Source organism: Nelumbo lutea, chromosome 8 (genome assembly GCF_056320005.1).
Source record: "Nelumbo lutea isolate HS-2025 chromosome 8, American lotus-T2T, whole genome shotgun sequence".
In the NCBI taxonomy this organism is placed as follows: Eukaryota; Viridiplantae; Streptophyta; class Magnoliopsida; order Proteales; family Nelumbonaceae; genus Nelumbo; species Nelumbo lutea.
Genome location: NC_142691.1, coordinates 54054443 through 54079260, shown reverse-complemented (window position 1 = coordinate 54079260; position 24818 = coordinate 54054443). Strand labels below are relative to the sequence as shown.

Below are 24818 nucleotides of genomic sequence, written 5' to 3'. Positions count from 1 at the left end.
AGTTTGTGGTTGTTTAGTTTCAAAAGGAATCAAAGTTCATCCTTGGAAAAAAACTTCTTTGCCCTTCGAGGATTGAGCTTTGGATGTTTTGCAGGCTTTTGCATGCAGGGTGTCTTCCCTGGAGAGTGCCCAGAGGTCACGACCGAGGCGAGAGGTGGATGGGGAGGGAGGGTGTAACTGCAGCAACACGACCGAGGCGAGAACTGTGTCACGGACCAAAGCACGGCTGCCCAAAGGCCAGTCTGTTGGGAAGGAGACATGTTGCCTAGTAGTGTGATGAGGCTAGGAAGGCGGTCGGGTTAACTCTGCATCTGTAACAGACGCTACGATCGGGAAACTTCATCTCCAAGATCATTTTGTGTTTTATTAAAAAAAATTAAAAATTCATTTTTGGCATAAGCTTTTGATGGCTCAATGGATTCGATAAATTATTCATAAATCCATCTTATACATCTTTCTTACAATTAAAACCAAGATTCAAAGCATGGGCCGGACTGATATGTATCGTTTGGGAGCTCCCCGACACGCCCCTATAGAGGGTGTATCAGGGTTTTGATCGGTTCAGGAGGTGGAGTCTTAAATCGGCTCCCCTAAACTGGTTTTGAAAAAAAAAAGTAAAATAAAGAGTATTAATATCGTCCAATATGCCCCTATCGGCGTATCGGGCATATCAATATTTTGCATGGTTTTTAAAAACGAACCAGTCGGGTCCGGTTACCGGTTCAAACAGTCCAACTGTTCAACCCAAATGGCTGGCCCGTTCTGACAAAAAAAATAAAAAATTTTAAAAATTTGAAAAGCGGTCAAAACCGTTCAAACAGTTAACCAGCCGGTTCAGCGGTTTGCTGATCAAAATCAACAGTTTTTGGGGGAAAAGCGGTTTTGGAGGAAAATGGAACCGGTCAGGTGACCGGTTCCTGGTTTTTTCTGGTCCGACTGTCCGGTCCGGTCCAGTCCGGTTTTGAAAACAGTGATATTTTGAACCCATTTAAAATGAATTTCTATGCATTTTTAGTTTTTTCAATTTTTATGAGAAAAAAAAATCCATGGACCAACTAATACAAGCAAAAACATCAAAAAGCCAACAACAAACCAATATATCCTTAGACACCGAAATATATAAATCTATTGAATATTGAATGATTAAATAAAAAATGGGAACTCTGTATGGGCTGAATATAGAAAGCTTGGAAGTGAGAAAATTTGCCAAAATAGTGGAACTGGTAACCATAAATCATTCCACCAGCACATGATCTTATATCAACTGATACGAGTTGGATACCGCATCATGCCACGAGTCGGCCACTGTGGAAATGGATAGGATTATATCATATCAAAATTTCAAACCTTGTTTCTAACATGTTTTGCAAGAATCAATGTTTCTTTTAAAGACAATAATTTTCTACAGCTGTGTATGTTACAAACGCTCAATTGACAATTAAAAAGGGATAGACCATTTGTTAGATTACACTCGGCTAGAAATATTACAAAAGAATTTATTGCAAGCTCAGCTTGGTTCTCCACACTTCTCCAATGACTTTTCTTGGTGATGGATCATCAGGTCCTTTATCTCGCTGTCCAGATGTGAAGTACAACCAGCCATCCCAGAAGCCCACCAGAGTGGTTTTCACACGAAAAGGCATCTTTCCAACTACTGACCATTCCTGTGATCAAGGTCGTGATAAAGTTATAACTTGTAAGACAGAAATTTCAATCAGAAGATAAAAATTGTCTTAGTGTAGAGAAACGGTCTACTTCTAAAGTTTGGACTTCTTATTAGTAGATGATCAGGCATGCACCTGAAGTTAAAAACTAGCTTTTTGGAGCTATGCTGGAGAAAAAAGTAAGGCAACATAACATATCGTGGTTGACTGAAAGCACACACATCCCTTGGTAAAAATCCCAGTTGGATTTACGACCATCCAATTTATCAACTTATTTTGAATAGCCATTAATGGATGGTGGACAACTCTAAAGGTATTAGAAGATCGGTCACTAGTGAACAACTCTAATAAGATCTCATAAAATGGCAGATGCAGGAATTCATCAATTTATTGTCCCTCATAATAGATGTATTTTATTTTTGAGCAAAGGTAAAGTATAATAGATGTACAATAGATGTATAATTTTCTGTAGTATCATAGAGAATTTCAATTTGGAATAAGGAAAAATTATTACATTCTTCTACTTCAAATTCAATGAGTCCTGTGTATCTTGTTTCTTGTATTCATATTATTCTATTTTTTCAAATTAAACAAATTGAACGCCAAACAAATAATAAACAAATTGAAGCTTCAGTATAGTCCATCAAATACACAAAATAAAAATTAAATAAATAAAACTTCAGCCAAAAACATTTGACTCTATAAGCCATTTATCACATTATCCAAGACTGAAAAAAAAAATCAATATCACTACTTAATCTGACTAAAAGTCTATAATATCTACATAGGAAAGAGCAAATGGTGAAGAGAACATCCAGAAAAAGGTTTCAGTTGAAAACATGCAAATGAAGAGGACAAGTGACTGGGTATCATTCATACTCAAGAAGTTTATGCAACACATGTTTACAATTCCAAGTTATGATTCACTTTCAACATGTAGACTTCCAATGTTTCCTTGGAGTTCAAGTTTGGTCACGTTGAACATATGATTGCAATTCTAGAATTACAAACCTGAGGTTGATTACCAGGAAGGTCAAAAAACCTTGAATACACATTGATATGAGGCCCTCGATACTGAATCAGAAAAACCCTCCATAAACCCTTTTAGTTTTACATGCACTCTGAGTAATCTTGAGATAGAATAGGAAGTTGCTATAGAAGCTACAAATATAACCTGCAATCTGGGAACTAGGCAGCCTTGTAGCAAATAAAAGTCCGTGAATTCTCTGGGTAGCAGCCAAGCGTAGGCAAATGAAGGTGGTGTAACCAAAGGCTTTTTGGCATGGACAGAGCACAATAAGTTTTTTTCTTTTTCCTTTTTATTCTCCTTTTCTTTGTGGGGAGAGGGGCTCACTAAAAGGTTTAACTATGAATTTGTCTCCACGTAACACCACCGGCAGGGAACAAGTGAGGTCAGTGATGATGCATTGTACATTAACAAAAGCAGCAAACAAATATCCTAGTCACAAATCACTGTTTACCCTATAAATAAATAAATAGATAACAATTGTTAAACCAAATGAGCATTTGACTTAAGTGAAGATTATAAATAATGAAAAAGGACCATACCAGCGTATCTAACTTAAACCGGAACACCTCTCCAACCAGAATCATCTTCTTGGTCACAGGGTGCTTCTCTGTTGTGCCTCCAGCAATAACAATGGAGTTATTAACTATAACCCAGGCAAACTCTATATGAGAATCGGGTTTTGGCATTGGAGGCAACGTTTTCCACCTCATCTCATCATCAAGCATATAGATGTCACTATATACAACCTGTAATGATAAATTAAAAGTTACAAATGGTAACATAAGCAGAAAGAAAGAAAATTAAAAATGGGAACAGGACAAGGGGGAGAAGCAAGTTGAGACCTGTCTTTATGTCTGTTATTGTAATAGAACCCCTCATTTAACTTGAGGAATCCATTCAAGACCTTTTTTTTTTTCTACATCAAAGAAGAGGGATAAAGTACTATGGAGACTTGCAAGTTGCCATGGCTCCCATTCTATACAATGTGGGAGGAAAGTAACAAAGAGAATATTAAAGACAAAAGTCAAACTAAAGAAGCAATGTTCAGAGAACCAGACTGGGCATAGAACAGGAAAAGGGAGAGGTTCACAGATCAGCATGGTTGTCAAGGCAACGTCTAGGCAGGTGCCCTTGGAGGTTGGCCTTGCCTAATCGCCAAGCAGTTTTGTACTTTCTATTATAAAATGCTTCTTTATTTTTTATTTTTTTATATTATAATTATAAAATAAACATGATTAAACTAAAATATTCATTTTGTGTGTTTATATACTAATTTATTTTTATTATTTTCTTATTTTGTTAGGGTTTAATTAACACAAACATTGCTAAATGCTGTCTTGAACCCTCAAAGACTTCAAAACCTGAACCAATAAGGTAGAACTTAAAATTTGTCTAGTCAACACATCTTCTCATTTTCTTCTTTTATTTTCTTCTATTTATTTCTTCCATATCTTCTACTTTTTCTTTCCTTCTTTTCCTACAACAAAAACAAGGGCTCAGCCCCTATATTTTTTTCAATTTTCTTTTCTTCCTTCATTTTCTTCTCATGAATATGTTGATTTTCTATACTTTAACATGAACTTTATACTTTTCTTATGAAAATCATGAATAATCATTAAGGAAATATGGTTATGGTACCTAGGGAACTACCCTAGCATCCATTTTTTTACTTAAAAAATCAATCACCAAGGCAACTAGGTAACAAAGCGCCCCATGTTGCCTAGCCTCGCCTTGGCACCATGAAAATTATGCAGGTCAGAGTTTCAACAGCAGTCAAACAAGAGGTGAAACCGTGATGGTGTAACATATATATATATACTACAGGTCACATAAATACTATATATAAATATATTTTACAAATATTATTACACTTGAATGTGGTGGATAGATGGCTAGTTCCTAAACTTTTAAAACAAATAACTAAGTTCAAGCCTCTCAACTCACATTTTCTTTAAAATACATGTGTATTAACGCAATATATAGATTAAAGAGGCATAAATGGACACAAATAAAGAGGTGGATTAATGGTAATAAGACAATACACATAAATAAGAGGCCTGGGTTTCAAGTCTTTCCATTACCATTTTGAAATTTCTATTCATGTGGTAACCCAAGCTGTTTTATAAAACTGGGACCTGTTCACCGGTTTTCCAGTTAAAGTGGTTTAACCAGTCCAACCGGTTGGTCCAGTCCGGTTTTCTAAACAATGTATAGAAGCATTAATGGAAAACAATCTTGGCAAGGGTGGTACGTTGGGTGAAAACTGTAGAGAACACTGATGTGGGCCCCACTGCAGTGGTCCCCATTGTGTTCGTAGGACAGCATGTGTAGTTATTTGTTTCAGTTATAGTAGTGTCAGTTTGAGTCAGTTTGTTAATTCAGTTGTTATTTATTTCAGTTTTTATTTACTTTATTTATCATGTAAGTACTAAGGGCAGATATGTCCTTTCCATTGTACTGAACATAACCTATAAATAATAAGAGAGTGGCGGCGGCAGATCTGTTGGAATCTGTCCCTCCTTTCAACCCCTTGTATTCTCCTGTTTCTCTTCTATTCCTTCTCCTTTCTCTCACTTTTCTTCTGTTTTGTAAACCTAAAACCTATTGGGATTCAAGACTGATTACAGTCTTGATCTTCTACTTGGTATCAGAGCCTATCTAGGGCTTCTCATGTGTGTCTAGTCCAGCCGACCACATGAGGACTAGCTAGGGCTGGAAGCTTATGAAGAAGTATTCGGTGGCTGAATCTTGGAGATTACTAGGAGAGGTTCGCAGCAGTTGAAGACTTGTCGCGGCTTGCAGAGAGTTGGTAATCAGGAAGAAGCAGCGAAGGTTAGGGTTCAGGTAACCCTGGAAGGCAGTAAACCGAAATCCATAGGTAAGTTTTTTTATTGAGTTTCAGAGACTGCAATCAGTCGAGATAGGTTGGACCTATCTAGAAGGAGAGGCCGAACTGTTTTTAAGTTTGTCTCTAGGGTTTGACCGTTGGACCGAACCCCCCCCCCTCTCAGAGGTGATTAGTTTTTAGGGTTTCATATTGCCCTACGACAAGTCCCACTTGTGCGGACTGCTTGGAGAGTGCAACTGAGCACTTATTTCAGACCTACAGTTGAAACCCTAATTTTGCTCTCGCAGCAGTGGGCCCCACAGAGTGATTTCAGAAAATAGCATCTCATATTGACAGGCTGCCTGGTACTGTGCATGCCGATTGATTTCAGATCAGATTTGAGTTGATTTTTTGCATATACTATGATAGGTGATTGATTTCAGATCAGATTTGGGTTGGTTTCATATCAGATTTCGGATCAGATCAGATTTGTGTTGGTTTCAGATCAGATTTCAGACCTGCTTGTTTTTACTCTGTTTTCTGGTATAGTGGCTCTAACAATTTGTATCCATTGATTCTTGATCAAATATGGAGTTTCGGAAACAATAGTTATGGTAATGTATCTGAAACCGGGTTTCAGATTACAACTATGAGATTTGATGGGTCAAATTACTTGGAGTGGGCTCAATCAGCCATAATGGCTATTGGAGGATGGGGAAAACTGGGTTACCTCTTGGGAGATGTGAAATAACCTTCCAAGGAGGACCCAGCATACACCAAGTGGGTTCAAGAGAACTATTTGGTTATGGCATGGCTGTGTAATTCTATGCAGCCACATATCAACCGAAATTACTTGTGGGCAAAGACAGCCAAGGAGATATGGGATGTTGTGAAAGAAACCTATTCCCAACCCCTTAATGTTGCCAGAGCCTATGAACTAAAGTGTGAGGTGAACAGCCTTAAACAAGGAGAGAAGCCAGTTTCTGTCTACTTCTCTACCTTGAAATCCTTGTGGCATGAGATTGACCATCTAGAGACCCTTGAGTGGGAGAGTCCCAAAGATGCACAGACTCACAGAAAGCAAGTCGAGACGAATAGGGTATTTGAGTTTCTGACTGATTTGAATTCAGAATATGACATTGTGCGACAACAGATATTGACAAGAGATAGTGCGACCCTTTCTCAAGCATACTCCCCGGTGCATAATGAAGAGACCAGGAGGAAAGTCATGATGCAGCCTCAGCCCCCTTTCCCAACCTTGACAGTTATTAAACCTAAGCCAGGGGGTGATCCAAAAAGGGACTGGAAGAAGGAAGATAAACGGGATCTGGTATGTGAACATTGCAAGAAACCCAAGCACACAAAAGATACTTGTTGGAAGCTACATCCTCACTTGGTCCCAGCAAAACTAAGAAATAAGAAGGGTAATGCTCATGTGGTCGTGAACATTGATTCAGCATCCTCATCAGGCACATCCCTAGAGACTTTAGCTGCTGTTCGGGCTGCCCTCATACAGTTGGAAAAGGAAGTTGGAAGTTCAGCTCAGCCATCTCAGTCACCATCAGCTCTTGCCACATCTGCATTTGCACATTTAGGTACTCGAGCCTCAACTTACCATGCTTCAGCTCCAGGTAATACTGACCACTATGGTAAAAGATTCAGGTGCATCCGACCATATGACTAGTTTGCCATCATTGTTCACTTCTTATCACTTGTCCTCTGGCTGAGATAGAGTATCCATTGCTGATGGCTCTCTTGTTCCCATTTCGGGCAAGGGAGACATCAAGCTATCGAACACTATCTCTTTATCTTCTGTCTTGCATGTTCCTAAGCTTGATACTAACCTGCTTTCAGTTAGTAGTATTACCAAACACATGAACTGTTCAGTAACCTTTTTCCTTGACCGATGTGTTTTTCAGGATTTGGAGACGAGGAAGGTGATTGGGACTAGCTGTGAGACGAACAGGATCTATCTGCTTGGATAGAGTTCTCGTCGGGAGGAGTCAGTGGATAAGAAGTCTTTTGTTTCCCAATCTATGAGTTCGGTTATGCTTTGGCATAACCACTTAGGTCATTTGCCTTTTAAATCTTTGAAGATTCTGTTTCCTGCTTTATTTGAGTCTGTTGAGTTATCAAAGTTGAGGTGTGAGAGTTGTGAGTTTGCCAAACATTGTAGAACCTCTAATTCATAAAAGGAGTAATTCCTCTTTTGATATTATGCATACTGATGTTTGGGGGCCATATCATATCTCTTCTATGGGTGGGTACAGATATTTTCTACTGTTTGTTGATGACCATACCCGTTTTCTTGGGTCTATCTTATGCGTTCTCGAGATGAGGTTCCTGCTCTGACCCAAAACTTCCATCAGAAGATTCTCACTCAGTTTGGGGTCAAAATCAAAGTCCTTAGATCTGATAATGCAAAGGAATACTTTGCTCAGCCATTGACTTCCTACCTTCTTAGCCATGTAGTTATTCACCAGAGCACTTGCCCTTATACACCACAGCAGAAAGGCGTTGCCGAAAGGAAGAATAGGCATATCTTGGAGGTGGCTAGAAGAATTATGTTTACATCCAATGTACCTATTCGCTTCTGGGGTGATGCTATCCTCACGGCAGTTTATCTCATTAATCGAGTTCCTTCCCTGGTTCTTGATATGAAAACCCCCTTTTCCCTTCTATACCAGACGAGGAATTGTTCATTGTTCCCCTTAAAACCTTTGGTTGTACCTATTTCGTTCAGCTTCTCGGGCCTCATCATTCCAAGTTTGAACCTAAGGCCTCCAAATGCATTTTCCTCGGTTATGCACAAACTCAAAAGGGTTATTGCTGCTATGATCCAGTTTCAGGGAAAAGGTTTGTCTCCATGGATGTCACCTTCTTTGAGGAGACACCCTATTATCCTAGGATTTCTCCTCAGGGGGAGAGCAGTGAGAGTAGAAGTGGGGCTGGTGGAAGTGGGGCTGTTTTGAGTGGGGTTGTTCCTTTACCTATTCCACTGGGTAATGAAGGCTGTAGTGGTGAGGGTGGTCAGAGGGAGTCAGAGTTGAGAGTCTATCACAGGCGATGCAGGCAGGTTGATCCTAGTCATCGGCAGTCCCGACCAGCTCCAGTTCCTTCTGCGGCTCCAGATCCGGATCCTACTGAGACACCTCCCACTGTTGCCACTTCCCCTCTTGTGGATGACCTTGATCTCCCTATTGCCATTCGCAAAGGGAAACGGCATTGCACCACTTCTACAGCTCACAGCATCTCACGATTCTTATCCCATGATCGTCTATCTCCATCTTACCGGTCCTATCTCACTTCCATTGCCGATGTCCCTATTCCAAGAACAGTGGAAGAAGCCTTATCAGTTCCAGAATGGAAAGATGCAATGCAAGTCGAAATGGATGCCTTGTTGAAGAATAATACTTGGGCACTGGTTGACCCACCAAAAGGAAAGAAATCGGTGGGATGCAGATGGGTATTCACTGTGAAGCATAATGCCGATGGCTCTATTGAAAGGTACAAAACCCGACTGGTTGCAAAGGGGTTCACTCAGACTTATGGTATAGACTACTTGGAGACCTTTGCCCCAGTAACCAAGATGACCACCATCCGAGTTTTGTTATCCCTTGCAGCAAATCATTCTTGGCCCTTATTTCAGATGGATGTTAAAAATGCCTTTCTAAATGGAGACTTACAGGAAGAGGTCTACATGCAGTTGCCTCTTGGATTCTATGATACAGAGACAGGTAAGAAGGTTTGCCTACTGAACAAGGCATTGTATGGTTTGAAGCAATCACCTAGAGCCTGGTTTGATAGGTTCAGATTAGCCCTTTTAAAGTTTGGTTATGTACAAGCCCAATCAAATCATACACTACTCATCAAGAGGGTGGAGTCCTCTCTGACACTACTTGCAGTATATGTTGATGATATTGTGGTGACAGGAAATGACAGCCATGAGATTGAGTCCCTCAAACAACTCCTTCATCAAGAGTTTGAGGTGAAAGATCTTGATGCACTACGGTACTTTTTGGGTAATGAGGTTGCTAGATCCAAGCCGGGGATTTTTATCTCTCAGAGAAAATATGTTCTAGATCTGTTGGCAGAAACTGGAAAGTTGGGTGTTAAGCCGACTAATACACCCATCGAACAAAATCACAAGATTAGTGCAGAGGGCGGGGAGCCTCTTGAAGTCAAAGTTATGTTCCAACGGTTGGTTGGAAAGCTCATATATCTCTGCCTCACTCGGCCAGATATCATCTATGCAGTTAGTGTTGTTAGCCAGTACATGCACTCCCCTAGAACTTCTCATCTTCTTGCGGCAGAGAGAATATTAGCATACTTGAAGAGATGCCCGGGTAGAGGTATACTGCTCAAGAACAATAATCACATGAGGGTGGAAGTCTATACAGATGCCGATTGGGCTAGGAGTGTTGATGACAGAAGGTCTACCTCTGGATATTGTGCCCTTGTGGGAGGTAACCTTGTCTCTTGGAGGAGTAAGAAGCAGAGTATTGTTTCCCACTCCAGTGCTGAAGCGGAATACAAGTCAATGGCTAACGGAGTGGCTGAGGTCACTACTTGAAGACAAAGTTATCACAATACAGCCCTTAATGTTGTATTGTGATAATCAGACAGCTATTAATATAGCCCACAACCCAGTGCAACATGATAGAACTAAACATATCGAAGTTGATCGACATTTTGTGCTAGAGAGGGTTACATCACAAGAAGTGTGTCTTCCGTACATCACATCTAATATGCAGCTCGTGGATATCCTCACCAAGGTTGTACCAAGGAAGAAATTAGAGACAGACCTATCCAAGTTGGGAATGATAGATATCTACTCCCAACTTGAGGGGGAGTGTAAAAAACACTGATGTGGGCCCCACTACAGTGGTCCCCACTGTGTTCGTAGTACAGCATGTGTAGTTATTTGTTTCAGTTATAGTAGTGTCAGTTTGAGTCAGTTTGTTAATTCAGTTGTTATTTATTTCAGTTTTTATTTACTTTATTTATCATGTAAGTACTAAGGGCAGATGTGTCATTTCCATTGTACTGAACATAACCTATAAATAATAAGAGAGTGGTGGCGGCAGATCTGTTAGAATCTGTCCCTCCTTTCAACCCCTTGTGTTCTCCTGTTTCTCTTCTATTCCTTCTCCTTTCTCTTACTTTTCTTCTGTTTTGTAAACCTAAAACCTATTAAGATTCAAGACTGATTACAGTCTTGATCTTCTACTAAGACTTTGCCCACCTTTGATCGCTATTCTTTTGATGGCATTACTAGGAACTGGCAAGCCATTGCTGATTTCTAAACAATGTATAGAAGCATTAATGGAAAACAATCTTGGCAAGGGTGGTACGTTGGGTGAAGACTTTGCCCACCTTTGATCGCTCTTCTTTTGATGATATTACTAGGAACCGGCAAGCCATTGCTGATTTCTTCACAGCTAGAACAAAATATCAAGATGAACTTCACTGCTGCAGTCTAGGAAACCTGACTAGCTTGGGCATTGGAGGAGTTCTAAGAAGACATGATAGGAGTATTATGGCTTTCTTCTCAAGGGCCACTGGATATGGAGATCCCACTTGGAAAGAACTGTTAGAAGTCCTACATGGGTTAAGGTTGGGAAGGAACCTTAACTAGAGAAAACATTCATGGTGGAGGGGGACTCCCAAGGTAGTGGTGCATTGGTTAAGAAATAATGCTCCAGGAAAATGAAAATTTAGGTATCTTTTGAGGAAAGTCAGATTATTGACAGAAGAGTTGCTAGTCAATTTCCACTGGGCTCCTAGAAATGCAAATAGCATGGACAAAATGCACTAGCAAGACAAGTGGTACCTAGATCACATCTCTTTTGGAGGCTGGTTCCAGGGAGAACATGATGTAAAACATGTTGGGTTAGGCAGTGAGTGCTAGCCTACAGTTGAGCTGCTTGCATTGCAAATTTATTAATCATTCTTCTTTACAAAGTAATAAATCTTTGACTGTTACTAATACAAAAAGGAGAAACAAGTTGAGACCTAGAATGTTGCATTTGTTTGATAATCAGTTAAAATGATTTTCATATCCTCCAGGAATCAAATGACAATACCTCATGCCTTCGGGAACACTTGAAAATAGGTGATCCAGGTTTGGCCATAAAATCGCCTTCCTGACCACCAATAACAAGAAGCCGATCATCCACCATGATGCAGGCTCTGCAATAAATGAAAATCAAAATTAGAAACAATGAAGTTAGTTGTTTCAATCTATCCAAAAGACCATTATTACTACCAGCCATTCATCAACTACTATTTTCCCTTGATCAGCAAGATCAAAAAATGATTTTTTTATTATTACAAAAAGAGAAAAAGTCCTATTTTTATAAAAAAAAAAAAAAAGTCTCATGCCCAAGAGTGACATTCAATTACCACTTCCATATTGATAAATATCAACGGTCTTGTTAGGAAGAGGATTTTCAGTAAATGGTTTAGTGGTCATGTATGGTAGGCCACTTAGATTGTCACATTTTATTTGGGAGGTCCAGTCCTTGATTGCATCCTTATACTGTTCCAAGAAAACTCAGGTACCCAATGATGTTAATGAAAATCTATCTAGCAGAAATAGTGCAGGCACAAGGAATGAATCCATGGAGAATGGAATCGGTTTTCTCCCAATTCCTCATCCAATGGTGATTTCATAATTTTTCAGTGTTTTGGATTTTAATATTTTTCATTCTTCTCAACTTCAAAAGGGAATTGCGGGAAAATGAAATGATTCCCTAAATACCTTTCCTTTGGACCATTCTTGGTGTGATAAAAGAATTTGGTCCCTTTGTAAACCACATATCTTCGCTCGTGCAGTTATGCTTCCATTTTCGTGCGCTCTCCCTCCAATTCTAACACCCTTCCTTCTTTTTCAGTTAGGGCTGTGTGGAGTGAGCCAGTCCCACTCCCACCTAAGATTAGAGCTTTTTACAATGACATTTTTCAAGTGAAAATTAATACTTGTAAGCATCTTCAGAAAAAAGGGCTTAATTAGTGTCCTCCCCATATGTGTGTTCTTTTCAAATGCAAGTGGTGAAACTAAACTTCATGTACTCCTATCAGATTGCCTGTTATCCTTGGTACTCCTATCCATGTCATCTTTCTATTCCATCACCTATAGAAGGGTAAAAATTTATGGAGATGCAATAAGTCAGCAGTACTTTGGTCAGTTTGAGAAGAATGAAATGCAAGAATATCCAAGGATAAGAGACAATCTAAGGAAGCAATAATTGAGAGACTATTATGGTGAGAGTGGCATAGTGGGTAAATTCCCTGCATGTTTTGATCACTTCACAACAATGACATCATAAGATGCTAGCATCTCAACTTCTAGGGGCCCAATACTGATATCATGGCAACCACCTTAAACAAAATATAATCAAGATGAATTTTAATAATTGTCACTTAGGTAATCCTGGATCTTCAGGAACTGGAAGAGTCTTCAGAAGCTGCAATGGAAATACAATGCAACTTTTTCAGGACCAATTGGGCATGGAGATTTGACAAAGGCAGAACTACAGATGTCTTGCACGGCTTAAGGTTGGGCACAAATCTCCAGTATAAGAATATAGTGGTGAAGGGGAAAAAAGGTAGTGATGAACTGGCTTAAGAACTACACCTTGGGGGCTTTGAAATATAGATATTTGTTTGAGGGCAGATAAGAAACTAGCTACTGAATTAAATGCTACATTCTCTTCAGTTTAAAGATCTACCAACTATATGGAAAATGCCTTGGCAAGATAAGGGGTGAATAGAGAGCAATAGTGGGGAGTGATTTATGAAGGGAATTCATTGGAACAACTAAAGGTACTTGATGTGGAGTAGGGTGATCGTCTCACCCATAGTTTTCAAGGCACCAAGGCGAGGCTAGGTGACCATGGGGCGCCCAGGCACCTAGCCCTCGCCTAGGCGATGGAATTTAAAACTAATGTTGCCAATGGATTTCTACCCTTCTGAACTAGATTTTTTTGGATTTATGTATTCTGCACTTACTTTTGTGCTTGGAACTTGAAAGAACTGAAGATTTTAGATCAACAATACATAGGGAACAAATACTAAAATAAAAGAAGAAAATGAAAAAGAAAAGTAGGGGGCGGAGCCCCTGTTCTAGACCCAGAAAATCTGGTGAAAAATATTAAAATAAAAGAAGAAATATGAAGAAGAAAAGAAGGGATGGTGACCCTGTTTCAGAAACCAATGATGAGAACAAAAAAAAAGCTGAAAAAGGGAAGAAATTAAGAACAAAAGAAGGGGGCACAGCCCCTGTTTTAGTCCAATAAAATGATTCAAAAACTTGGAGAAAGATACAAAAAGGAAGAGGAGAAAATGGAGCGTAACCACTGTTTTAAACCAGGAAATAGAGAACAAAACTAAAAAGAAGAAGAAGAAGAAGAAGAAGAAGAAGAAGAAGGATTAACTCACCTTGACTTTAGAGGACTGTGTGGGAACGATGGAGGCTGTTGTTCTCTCATCTTCCTCAGGCCGATACTTCGATTCTATTGTCAATGTGAAATCCTCAAAGATTAACTTTGTTTTTACTTTCCTCAATTCAAAAGCATGATAACATGCAATAGGTTCTATTATAATAACTAAAACAACCAATAAAATATTATATATTTTATATTTTTATTTACTTAATAAATATTTCTATAAGCATGCGCCTAACATAGTTGGCGTTTGGGCGAGGCATTCTTTGAAAAGCGCCTAGTCGCCTTGACAACTATGGTCTCACCACAGCTCAAGCAGAGGCTCCAGACATGGAGTCAAAAGGCACCAATTTGGTCTTCTTTTCTGAAGAACAACCAAAGTATTGATTTTTTAGAGCACCATCTCCCAGCAAAAAGCCCTAATTTTCAGAGGTACAGGGTTGCACAAAACTTCCTTTGTTGAAAAGGTCCCTATCAAATTAAAAGACTAAAACAAGACTTGAAAGAAAGAAGAACAAGTGAAAAAACCAGAGCCAGAGGAGGAGACCGATCAAATTCTAGTATCCAAGCAAGGCTAATCCAAGAACATTATACTTAGAAGAGAAATGAATTCATCTACCAGCCCCATTTCAAACTCCCTTAAACCTCTTCTCAACCCCAAATCCAAAGTGTTTCCATTGCCACAAACAAAAGAAATTATTTTTCCCTCATGTAAAGAAAGGGAACAAAGAGATGGGAATCTATCCTTGAAAGAGGTGCCCCCAAACTAGACATCTTCCCAAAAGCACACTTTTATACCTTCACAAGCATCATACCTGAAAAAAGGAAGAAGGGAAGGCAGAATACTGTGGATAGTTTTCCAAGGAGAAAACCTAGAAGCCATAGGGTCAAGGCCAACATCCCATCCATTGTCTACCAATTCATGAATGCTTACAACCACTTTGTGCCACAAGCTATCCTGCTCCAAGGGGAATGAGAAAGTGGAAAGAAATTGCTACCTCGGCTCAGTGCAAAAGGACCTCTAGATCTGCTTGGTCCCCCCCCCCCTTCCCCTTCAGGATTCATGAAACTGAATTTTGATGGTTGTAGTTTAAGGAATCCTGGGCCTTCTGGGATTGGGGGAGTTTTCAGAAATGAGGCTGTGATTATTAATGCTATGTTCTCTGGCCCTATTGGAAAGGGTGACTCTCTTAGGGCAGAGATTTTAGCAGCTCTGGAAGGAATCAAAAGAGCAAGGGAATTAAACATTCGGTGCTTGGTCATTGAAGGGGACTCGGAGGTGGTAATTAGGTGGTTGAAGGAAGACAGCAATGGTTTGTGGAGCTACAGAAATGAAAAGAAAATATTTAAATGGCTGAGTAGGGATATTGAGGTGAGGTACAGCTGGGTGAAGAGAAGTACTAATTCCATGGCTGATGGGTTAGCTAAGCAAGGGGTGCTTAAGGATTCGTTGTTTTGGGCCATTTTTTAGCCTTCTTTCTTGTTCTCTGTTGTGGGGGAGTTAAGATATTTTACCTCCCCTTTCTTGTACTTAAAGTTTCACAATTTTTATAATCGAATAAAGCATTCTGTTATTGATCCAAAAAAAAATCTGCTAGATTCCTTACCCTAATATTTCCTATACCTAACCCCCCCCCCTTTTGACCTAGCCGGTTGAACTGTTCGAACCGTCACCCAACCATGATTCTGGGTCTTGGTTCTAGTAAAACCTGGAGTTCTGTCAAAAAACCATTGACCAGGTTACCATGAAAATGCCCCTCCAATCTCGTATTAGCCACACAATTCTCATGACAACCAACATTTGTGGAATTGCCATAACCTACAGCCCCCAAAATACCAGTGATCGAGCCAACCTTTCGAAGAGAAGATTGCACAGTTTTGAAAATTGCCCAATGTCTACTCGTCTTTCTTCCCCCATCGAACTCCAATAACCAAAGAAGTATGAACTATGGATTCTTTTTAATTTTTGGTTCATTATAGCTCCATGCTTTATGTAAAAGAAACTTAAATGCCAATTATCACAAGGAAAAGAACACAATTCATAAGCCATCATATCAGCATATAAGCAAAGACCTGTGAGCTAAAAGATGAGGCATGATTATATTTGCCACATCAGTGGAAATTCTAAATTAATGAAGTAAAGAGTTTGCATGATATTTATCCTAGAAAGAAAAGAGGTGTATTCTTGATTAATTCTTGGCTTCTTGATACATAAGAAATGAAAGGAATCTCTTTGACTGACTTGCAGAGTTACCTGTTACCTAGTGGAGATTTCTGAAGAAAACATCTTCAGGCCACTGACCTCCTAGTAGGGTCACTCTTCAGTCAGTAGAAGGTTAGATCAGACTTCAATTTAAAGGTGGCACTGAAAGAACCCTTTACAAGTCTGATGGGAGTATTATTTGGGCCTACCGTGGTCCAATGGGCAATGCTGATTCCACCAAAGCATAGGTTCCCTCATTCCATACTGGGTTCCAAATTGCTAGAGATTTCACCTCAGATTAGCCATAGATCATGATTCCACCAACATCATTCAAAGAACAAAGGTTGTGGATTGGGCCTTGGGAGAATGCTCATTAAATGAAAAAGATAAAAGACATATACCCAAACTGAATGGATTGCTAGGCATCTCAATTTGATCACTCATAATCTAACAAAAGCATTTTTTTGGTATAGCAATAGCTCTATGCCTTGATAATTTTTACTGTTGGAAGATAGCAATAGCTCTATGCCTCCAATTTTACTGTCCCTTTTTTGGATTGGTAACAAATCAAACTTTTTTAGTGTAAATTCCATGTCAGATACCTTGAATGAGCCCTGTCCTTGTGATTTCCATGTAATGTAGTTCTAACTAACCCATCCTTTTGGAATAGTAAACAAATGCTAAAGAAATTAAAGAAAAAAAGGAACATAAGAACAAGGTTATAATTTTCATATGAATATTAGAATAAGAAAAGGAACATAAGAACAATGTTATAATTTTGATATGAATACCAGAATAAGAAATATTCCTATAAGACTAAATACATCCATCTAAAAGCAAGGCATTGTAAAATTCTTAATGGCATTAAAAATTATCAATTTAAATTTCTGCAAGAAGGGGGTTTTCTACAACATGCATGTTTTGTTTTCATTTGCTTTTGAAGTTGCCACATCAGCCAAAAAACGAAATACATTCTTGAATTATATTTTTGTTTTGAGAAGAAAAAACATATTGGTTTTGTTTCAGAAAACAATCCATGCTTTGAAACCATCAAAATAATGGATTCTAAAATAAAAACACATTTTGGAGTACAGATATCATATAATCTATGAAAAATGATATCAATCACTAGATGAAAACATGTCCTTTAAACCAGAAAATCAAGAATACTTTTTTATTTTAGTTTTGAAAACAAAAAACATAAATGCAACCAAGAATCTATTTTCCCTATGTTGTGTTAAGAACCAATTTGTTTTCAAACCAGATGGTTTTGATTTTTTTTTTTTTATTTGGAACTCATAGAAAGTAAAACAATTCACATTGGAGAGAACCCCCTAAACATATCCATATGAAGGCTAGGTGTTGTTAAAATCATCTAAAAATTATATCCACACCAAGGAAATTGGGGAGAAAAAAAAAATATAGTCATCCAAAACCATAACAGAATATATTAGATAGAAAAAGATGGAACACAAACCTGTGGGGGCCCCCACGGGGAATGGGTACTTCAGTCCGCCACTCTTTTCCTAATGCTTTCCCATTCTTTACAGCAATACTCCAATGCTCTAATGCAGGCTCATGGCGGTCCTCCTTGCTGCCACCCATTACATGCAATCTACCTCTCCAAAGCTGAGTTGCTGCAGCATACCTACAAATAGACATAAAAATTCCAATGAAAAACCTATCTCTAAACATGAAATTCTTCAAGAACCATGTAATGATTTATAACCAACATGGATCTAACAGCTCACACCAAAGGTGCACCAAACATTATGAATTATTATAAAATCTCAAAACTAATAATAAGATGTGGACCCCCAAAAGGCTTTAATAGCTACCATATGCTTAAGTATATCTCGACTATGAAGTATACCTAGGTACTGGTAAAGGAGGCAACTCCCCCCACTGTTTGGTCTCTGTGTCCAGAACAAATGAACGAGCTATAGGCCCTCTGCATTGTGGACCATATTGTCCACTGATTATGTAGATGTATCGCCCATCTGACACCACTCCTAGATGTGAGTGTGCCATTTCTTTTGGCATATCAAACCTTCCACCCCATGTATTATCCGTAAAATTATAGACATCAACATGAGAATGCACCTGTGAGGTAAAAACACAGATAATGAACAGAAAACAGTAAGGCCAACTGGTTATGTAAGAATAAATATCTGTAACAAAAACAAATTTCTTGTTAATTAAGGTAAGGTTTTTTTTTAGAAAAGGCAAGGTATTTTTCCAATTTTTTATTTGGATGTCTCCAAAGAGAAGAAAAGGTATGGTATTTTATTAATTCCTTTACTGTAATAGGACATGAATACATGTATAGAGCAAGTATATCATGTACAGCCAGAAACTATCAGCTAGGAGAGCTACAAAAACCTATGCTCTCCAGATCAACAAAACAAAAACTACATACTTTGAAAAGTTCTGTGAATCAACTAAATAGAGTATTATGATCAAAAAACTTGTGGTGTGGGATTCTCCTATACAGGTCCTTGGCTGACAGCCAAGAATGTATAGTAGCTACAAAAACCTATGCTCTCCAGATCAACAAAACAAAAACTACATACTTTGAAAAGTTCTGTGAATCAACTAAATAGAGTATTATGATCAAAAAACTTGTGGTGTGGGATTCTCCTATACAGGTCCTTGGCTGACAGCCAAGAATGTATAGTAGCCACATCCTGGAGTACCACATCATCCTCACACCTCCTCTTGTTCTCAAACACCCTCTGCTTCCTTTCCTTCCATATGACCCAACTGACCACTAACAGACTCCATAGGGTTTTTCCTTTCTGGTTCAAACCCACCAGCTTCCAAGACTTCAGCAACTCAAACAAGCTTCTTGGCTGACATCAATTGACATTGAAAAGCTTGCAAAAGTGATTATACAAGAGACTGGAAAACCTATAGTCATATAGTGCACAAAAACTGGTTCACCAGCTCCTCATTCCATCCACATCACACACTCCAATGTGCCCAGCAGCATTCCCATCCTTGATAACATGTCCTTGATGAGGCATTCACATATCTCCTTCTAGGGGAAGTCAAACACCATAGGATCTATGATATTTTTGTAAAGAGACTTAACTGAAAATTTGCCATCCTTGGACCATTTCCAGGATCTTTCATCTACTTGATTTGAAGTCAGTTTATGCTCTTGTAGTTGCTGCAGCAGTCTGGCAAGCTCCAGAATTTCTCAATGATTTAAATGCCTACTGAAAGAAGCACACCATGACCCTTCTCTCTCATTCAAATCATATTGATCTGCCACCACCAAATTTCTGTTTTCTGCTATGAGGTATAGGTATGGATATTCATCCATCAAAGCTGAGTTGTTTGACCAAATGTCTTGCCAAAAACAAAACCTTTGTCCATCACCAATTTTCAGTTTCACCCCCTGCACGAATCTAGGAAAAGATTTCTCTATTCCTTTCCACATGGAGCAGCCAAAATAAGAGTTGAACCTGCCCAGAACCATTTTCCCAACAGGGTGGTATTCACCTGCCTCACTTTCCTCATGCCAAGTCCACCTACATCCATGGGCTTGCACACTGTCCCCTATTGAACCTGGTAAATTTTCTGCTCCCTGTCCTTGCCATTCCAAAAATGAATCCTTTCCAAATTTTTCCAACCTGTCTGCCACACTTTCCAGGATTAGAAATAAGGATAAAAGTAGGTAGCCCTTTGATAAATACTTTACAGCCTGCTAGCCTCTTCTCTAACCTTTCTACCACACAATCCCAAATGGACTTGGATATACATTTCGAACCAATAGGTAAACCTAGGCACTTCACAGGGAGATGAGCTATTTAGCACCCCAGTTCAGCTGCCAGCTCCTGCATGTTTGACACGCCTCCAACCAGGAAAATTCCATTCTTCTGAAAATTCACCCACAGTCCAGACACCATTTCAAACCTGGCTATTCAGAGATGAGCCATTAGATCTCTATCTGCTTGAAGGGAAAAAAGGGTATCATCTGCATATTGAGGCAGTGGCACTTCAGTTCTCCCACTATTTACCTTAAAACCTTTGATAATACCCCCTTCCATTTCTCTCTTAGTCATTCTGGACAGTGCCTCTGAAACACATATGAACAGCGAAGGAAAGAGTGGGTCCCCCTGATGGAAACCCTTGCACATTTGGAGAAACCTGAAGGTAACCCATTTATGAGGATAGAGAATTTTGCCTTGGATATATACATTTTGACCCAATTTCTCCATATATGACCAAAATCCATCTTCTTCAAAACCTTATCAAAGAAAACTCCAGTTTATATTTTTTCGATCAATAAAACTCCAGTTTATGTGGTCATATGTCTTTTCCAAGTCAACCTTGCATACTACCCCATTTCTTCCACTCCAGATTCTAGAGTCCATTAATTCATTAGCTGTCAACAGACCTTCCAACATCAACCTCCCAGGAATATAAGCACCCTGTGACTCTGAAATCACTTCACCAAGAACCTGCTTCATCTGCCAGCAAGTGTCTTAGCTAGTATTTTATAAAAACTACCCACCAGACTTATAGGTTTGCATTCTGTGATGCGGATAGGACCACTAACTTTTGGGATTAGTGTTATGACTTATGAATGTGGAATTCAAACTCCACTTAGAAGCTGCTGCTCTCTCATGGAATTCATTCATGGACTTCATAACATCAGCCTTCAAGAAGTCCTAATACTTATTGTAGAACAAAATGGTAAAACTGTCAGAACCAGGAGTTCGCTCACCTTCTAGCTCCACTTACCTCCTAAACCTCTTCTTCCAAAAATGGTTTCTTGAGATCAACTTTCCGTGCCTCTGAGATAGTGTAAAAATGAATTCAGTCCACCCCTAGCCTCACCTACCCCTCCTCCTACAGCTTTTTGTAGAAATTAACAAAAAGGAGCATAATCAAGTGCATAAATCAAGATATCCGGCAAAGGAGTTGATACTTTTAACATTTTAATTGAAACGGGGAATAGTTTAGACCAGGAGCTTCTGTCCATATAAATTAAAATTAACTTTATCAAAAAGGCCTATTTGATCAGTGGTAGAGAAAGTGTAGTGGTTTAACCCAAAATGGGGGCAAATTTGTGCATCTGTATGCTCTGCTCACTAGAAAAAATTTAGTTTATCAAATGCATCATTTTAGCCATGATTTGCATAGACATCACAAGTGGCTCATGTAAACCAACTAAAACAAACAAGTTTTTCTTATATTAACTAGAACCCTCTTTTGTTAGGTTCCCAACAAGCTGAAAGCCCAAATATGTTCATAGAAGAAATTGAAAAATATAGCACTTCAAATTTTTCAGAAGAAATTGCACATGCATGTGAAGAGCGCGTGCCAGGTCATACAGCTCATTTTGGGTTTTACTTTGGAAAATTAGTTTGAAACAAAAAAAAAAAAAAAAGAATGAGCATTAGATGATGATATTTTTTTCCCAAGCTGGAAACACACCAAATCACATTGCATTACCCAAAACCAAAGGTTATAAATTGAAGTGACTTATGACTAATAGTTGTTAGCAGGGAGGAGGAGCAACAGATTCTAAGGAAAAAGTGCTTTAAGTTAATGGATCACCAAACACCATAAACAAAAATAACCAACCGGCTGCAGAAAATGTAAATAATCCTCAAGGGAGCTGAAGGATTCTCACATAGTCGATGGTACCGTATCCAGCAAAAACATAGAGAAGATTCTTAATCTGTATCGCCGACCCATCGAGACGAGGAACAGGTGCCGTCGCCATCTGCTCCCATTTGAGTTCCGGTGCAGGTAAATCAGCGTAGGTCGCTGACAAGACTCTACCGGCAGTCTGATCCTTCTTACCTTGAATAGCTTTTTCCTAATGCAAGTGGAAAACCATTAACCATGAGTAGATCGACCGTTTTCAACGAACAATAATTGTCAAAGATAAAAAAATCAGAACTCTCTAGCTGATCAAAAAAAAAAAAAAAAAAAATCAGAACTCTCCAATCGAAAATTTCTCAAGAATAAAGAAAACCCATATTGAATTCATGTCTTGTAGCTTAAGAATCGCAATGCGATTCGATCCCGCTCACCTTTTCGACCTTAGGTATGACCACACTCCCAGATTTCTCAAAAGCCCAATTCGAAGCAAGGGACGAGTAAGCAGAAGTCAGAGAAGAAGACGAAGCCCAGAGAAAATCCGCAATGAGAGCAACCCCGAGAAGTCCTACGCATGACAGGAGCAGGAAGAGCTTTGACGAAATGTGCTTCCCGTTCGGCCTCGCCATTTCATTGAATCCCTCGAGAGAGAGATGGAGAAGACTCAGAGAGAGTAGAACGTGGAAACAGGAAGGTTGAAAAAAATGGAGGAGAAAGCGTCGGTGCTTGGTTGTGCTTTCACCGCCGTATTTTTTCGACAAGAATCAGCCAGCATCAGCAGAGCTCGGATGCGCTCCCCACGGGGCGCGCCCCACTGAAAATTCCCCCGTGCATTGGGACGTCTGTTTTTGGTGAAATCAGTAATCACCGCTGTTGTCTTCTTCCTGCGGTTTCTCTCTCTGCATCTACTACCTAGGGCACTCCTGATCCTCTATGTTTGAACCCGCAGGGATAATCCCTACGAGTCCAACGAAGTCATTAGACGTCTAGGACAACGCACGTGACCTCCTCGTCAAACTCCCATAGGTGATAGGCTTTGCATGGAGCTTATGATCTTTTCGTGTGTAGACCTGTTCATGGGCCGGGAGGTCCGACGGGCCGGCCCCCGGATGAGCTTGAACAGGTATATGAGCCCGTGGGCTTAACCTCAGGCCAAAAAACCCAGCCCACAATAAATTCGAGCTGGGCTTGGGATTTGTCAAAATAGCCTGGCCCGACCTATAATTAAACCTAAAAATCCTAGTCGAATACCCCTCTTATTTTCACATTTTTGCCTATTTCCCTTCTTTTTTCAATCGAACCATTCTTCTCCACATCCTCTTTCCCTTCTTTATATTATATTTTTAATGTAAATAAATTCTGATTTATATTGATTATTGAATTCATAATTTGTATTCTTTTTTTAATATAAATAAATTCTGATTTATATTGATTATTGAATTCAGAATTTATATTGAATTTATATTCTTTTTTAGTGTAAATAAATTCTGATTTATATTGATTATTGAATAGGAAAAATTCTATTTTTTTTATTAGGTCGAGCTTCAGTCTTTTTATCAAGGTTGGGCTCGAGCCCAAGTTGTAGGCCCGTTGGTCGGGCCAGACTCCGGCTCAGGCCTAACATATTTCCATTAATGAAGAGTAAAAGCCCGGCCTGGCCCATGAACAAGTCTATTCGTGTGGCCTGTGCCATAAGACAGTGTGGTATCAATCCCAAATCGGGACAAAATCATACACTTAAAACCATCGCAGTTAGTCCCACTGTTTTCAATCCGTAGTTTACCTAGCCGATTGAATCGTTACCCAGCCAAGATTCCAGGTCTGATTCAGTTAAGACCCATGGTCAAAAACTGTTGATTCGGTCAAGAACCGTTCAACCTAGCCAATTCAACCGTTGATTCATTTGACTCAGTCATTGAGTCACGGGTTGTACACTTAATATATGCAAACTTTCAGAGTCCATAACTTTGTACATTAATGTCCAATTGGGGTAATTTTTTTATTTTGGGTAACATTTCGAGATCTATGTGTCCCAATGGCCGTAGGCGCCTTGATCCACTATTTTTGCAAAAAAAAAAAACTTTTTTGACCTCAAATTGCAATTTTAATATTTTTTATAAATAAAAAATTAAAAACTGAGTTAAAAATATAAATTAAATATAAAAATGCATATAACATATTTATACATTATTTATTGATAAATTATATATTTATACGCATATATACATATGTATATGTATATGTGTGTGTATGTGTGTGTGTATATATATTATGTATATATGATGTGGAACGACTTGAACCATTTGACCTGGTCGGTCGAACCAGTAACCCAAAACCTAAAGGCAAAAATGGTTCGACCTCCGAGTCGGTTTTTAAAATATTGGTTAGACCTTAGATACACCTAAGTTGGACTTGAATATGAGTTTAGGCTTGCGAGCTCAGGTTCAGGCCCAAAACACCAAGTTTGACATTATTTTGGCTCAAGCTTGGGTTTCTTAAAAAAACTTAGCTTGAGCCTGAATAACATATTGGAAAAATTCCAGATTAGTACCATATACTTTGGGTCTAGTGCCATTTTAGTCTCCGAACTTTAAAACGCGACAATTTAGTATCCGAACTTTTAAAATGTGCCAATCTAGTACCTGCCATTAACCAACCGCTAAGTGTCATTTGAAAAGAAACAAATACCCTTTGAGTGTCATCTAATTCTCTTTATCAGCCATCCAAACATTGACAAAAAATGAATAGTCCCAAATCCTTGCCTCTTCTGTTCAAGAAAGTTGGGGTCACTAGAATGTCCACCGAGATGTAACCCCAACTTTTTTTAATAGAAGAGGTAAGGATTTGAGACTATTCATTTATCGTCAATGTTTGAACGATTGGTAAAGAAAATTAGATGACACTCAAAGGGCATCTACGTCTTTTCAAATGCCACTTAACGGCTGGTTAATAGATTCATTAACGATAAGTACTAGATTGGCACATTTTTGAAAGTTCAGGTAATGAATTGTCACATTTTAAAGTTTAG

General features: G+C 39.0%; 1 protein-coding gene across 1 annotated transcript; it reads right to left on the bottom strand.

Annotated features, from left to right (window-relative positions):
- Positions 1-1362: 1362 nt before the first annotated feature.
- On the bottom strand, positions 1363-22664 carry LOC148844220 (kelch repeat-containing protein At3g27220-like). The gene is made up of 7 exons (XM_088958172.1): positions 22225-22664; positions 21819-22007; positions 18045-18274; positions 17649-17819; positions 11608-11713; positions 3234-3440; positions 1363-1664 (listed from the first exon to the last, which is right to left on the bottom strand). The coding sequence occupies exons 1-7, from the start codon at positions 22417-22419 to the stop codon at positions 1497-1499; spliced, it is 1266 nt and encodes a 421-aa protein (XP_088814298.1). The 5' UTR covers positions 22420-22664; the 3' UTR covers positions 1363-1496.
- Positions 22665-24818: the final 2154 nt, after the last annotated feature.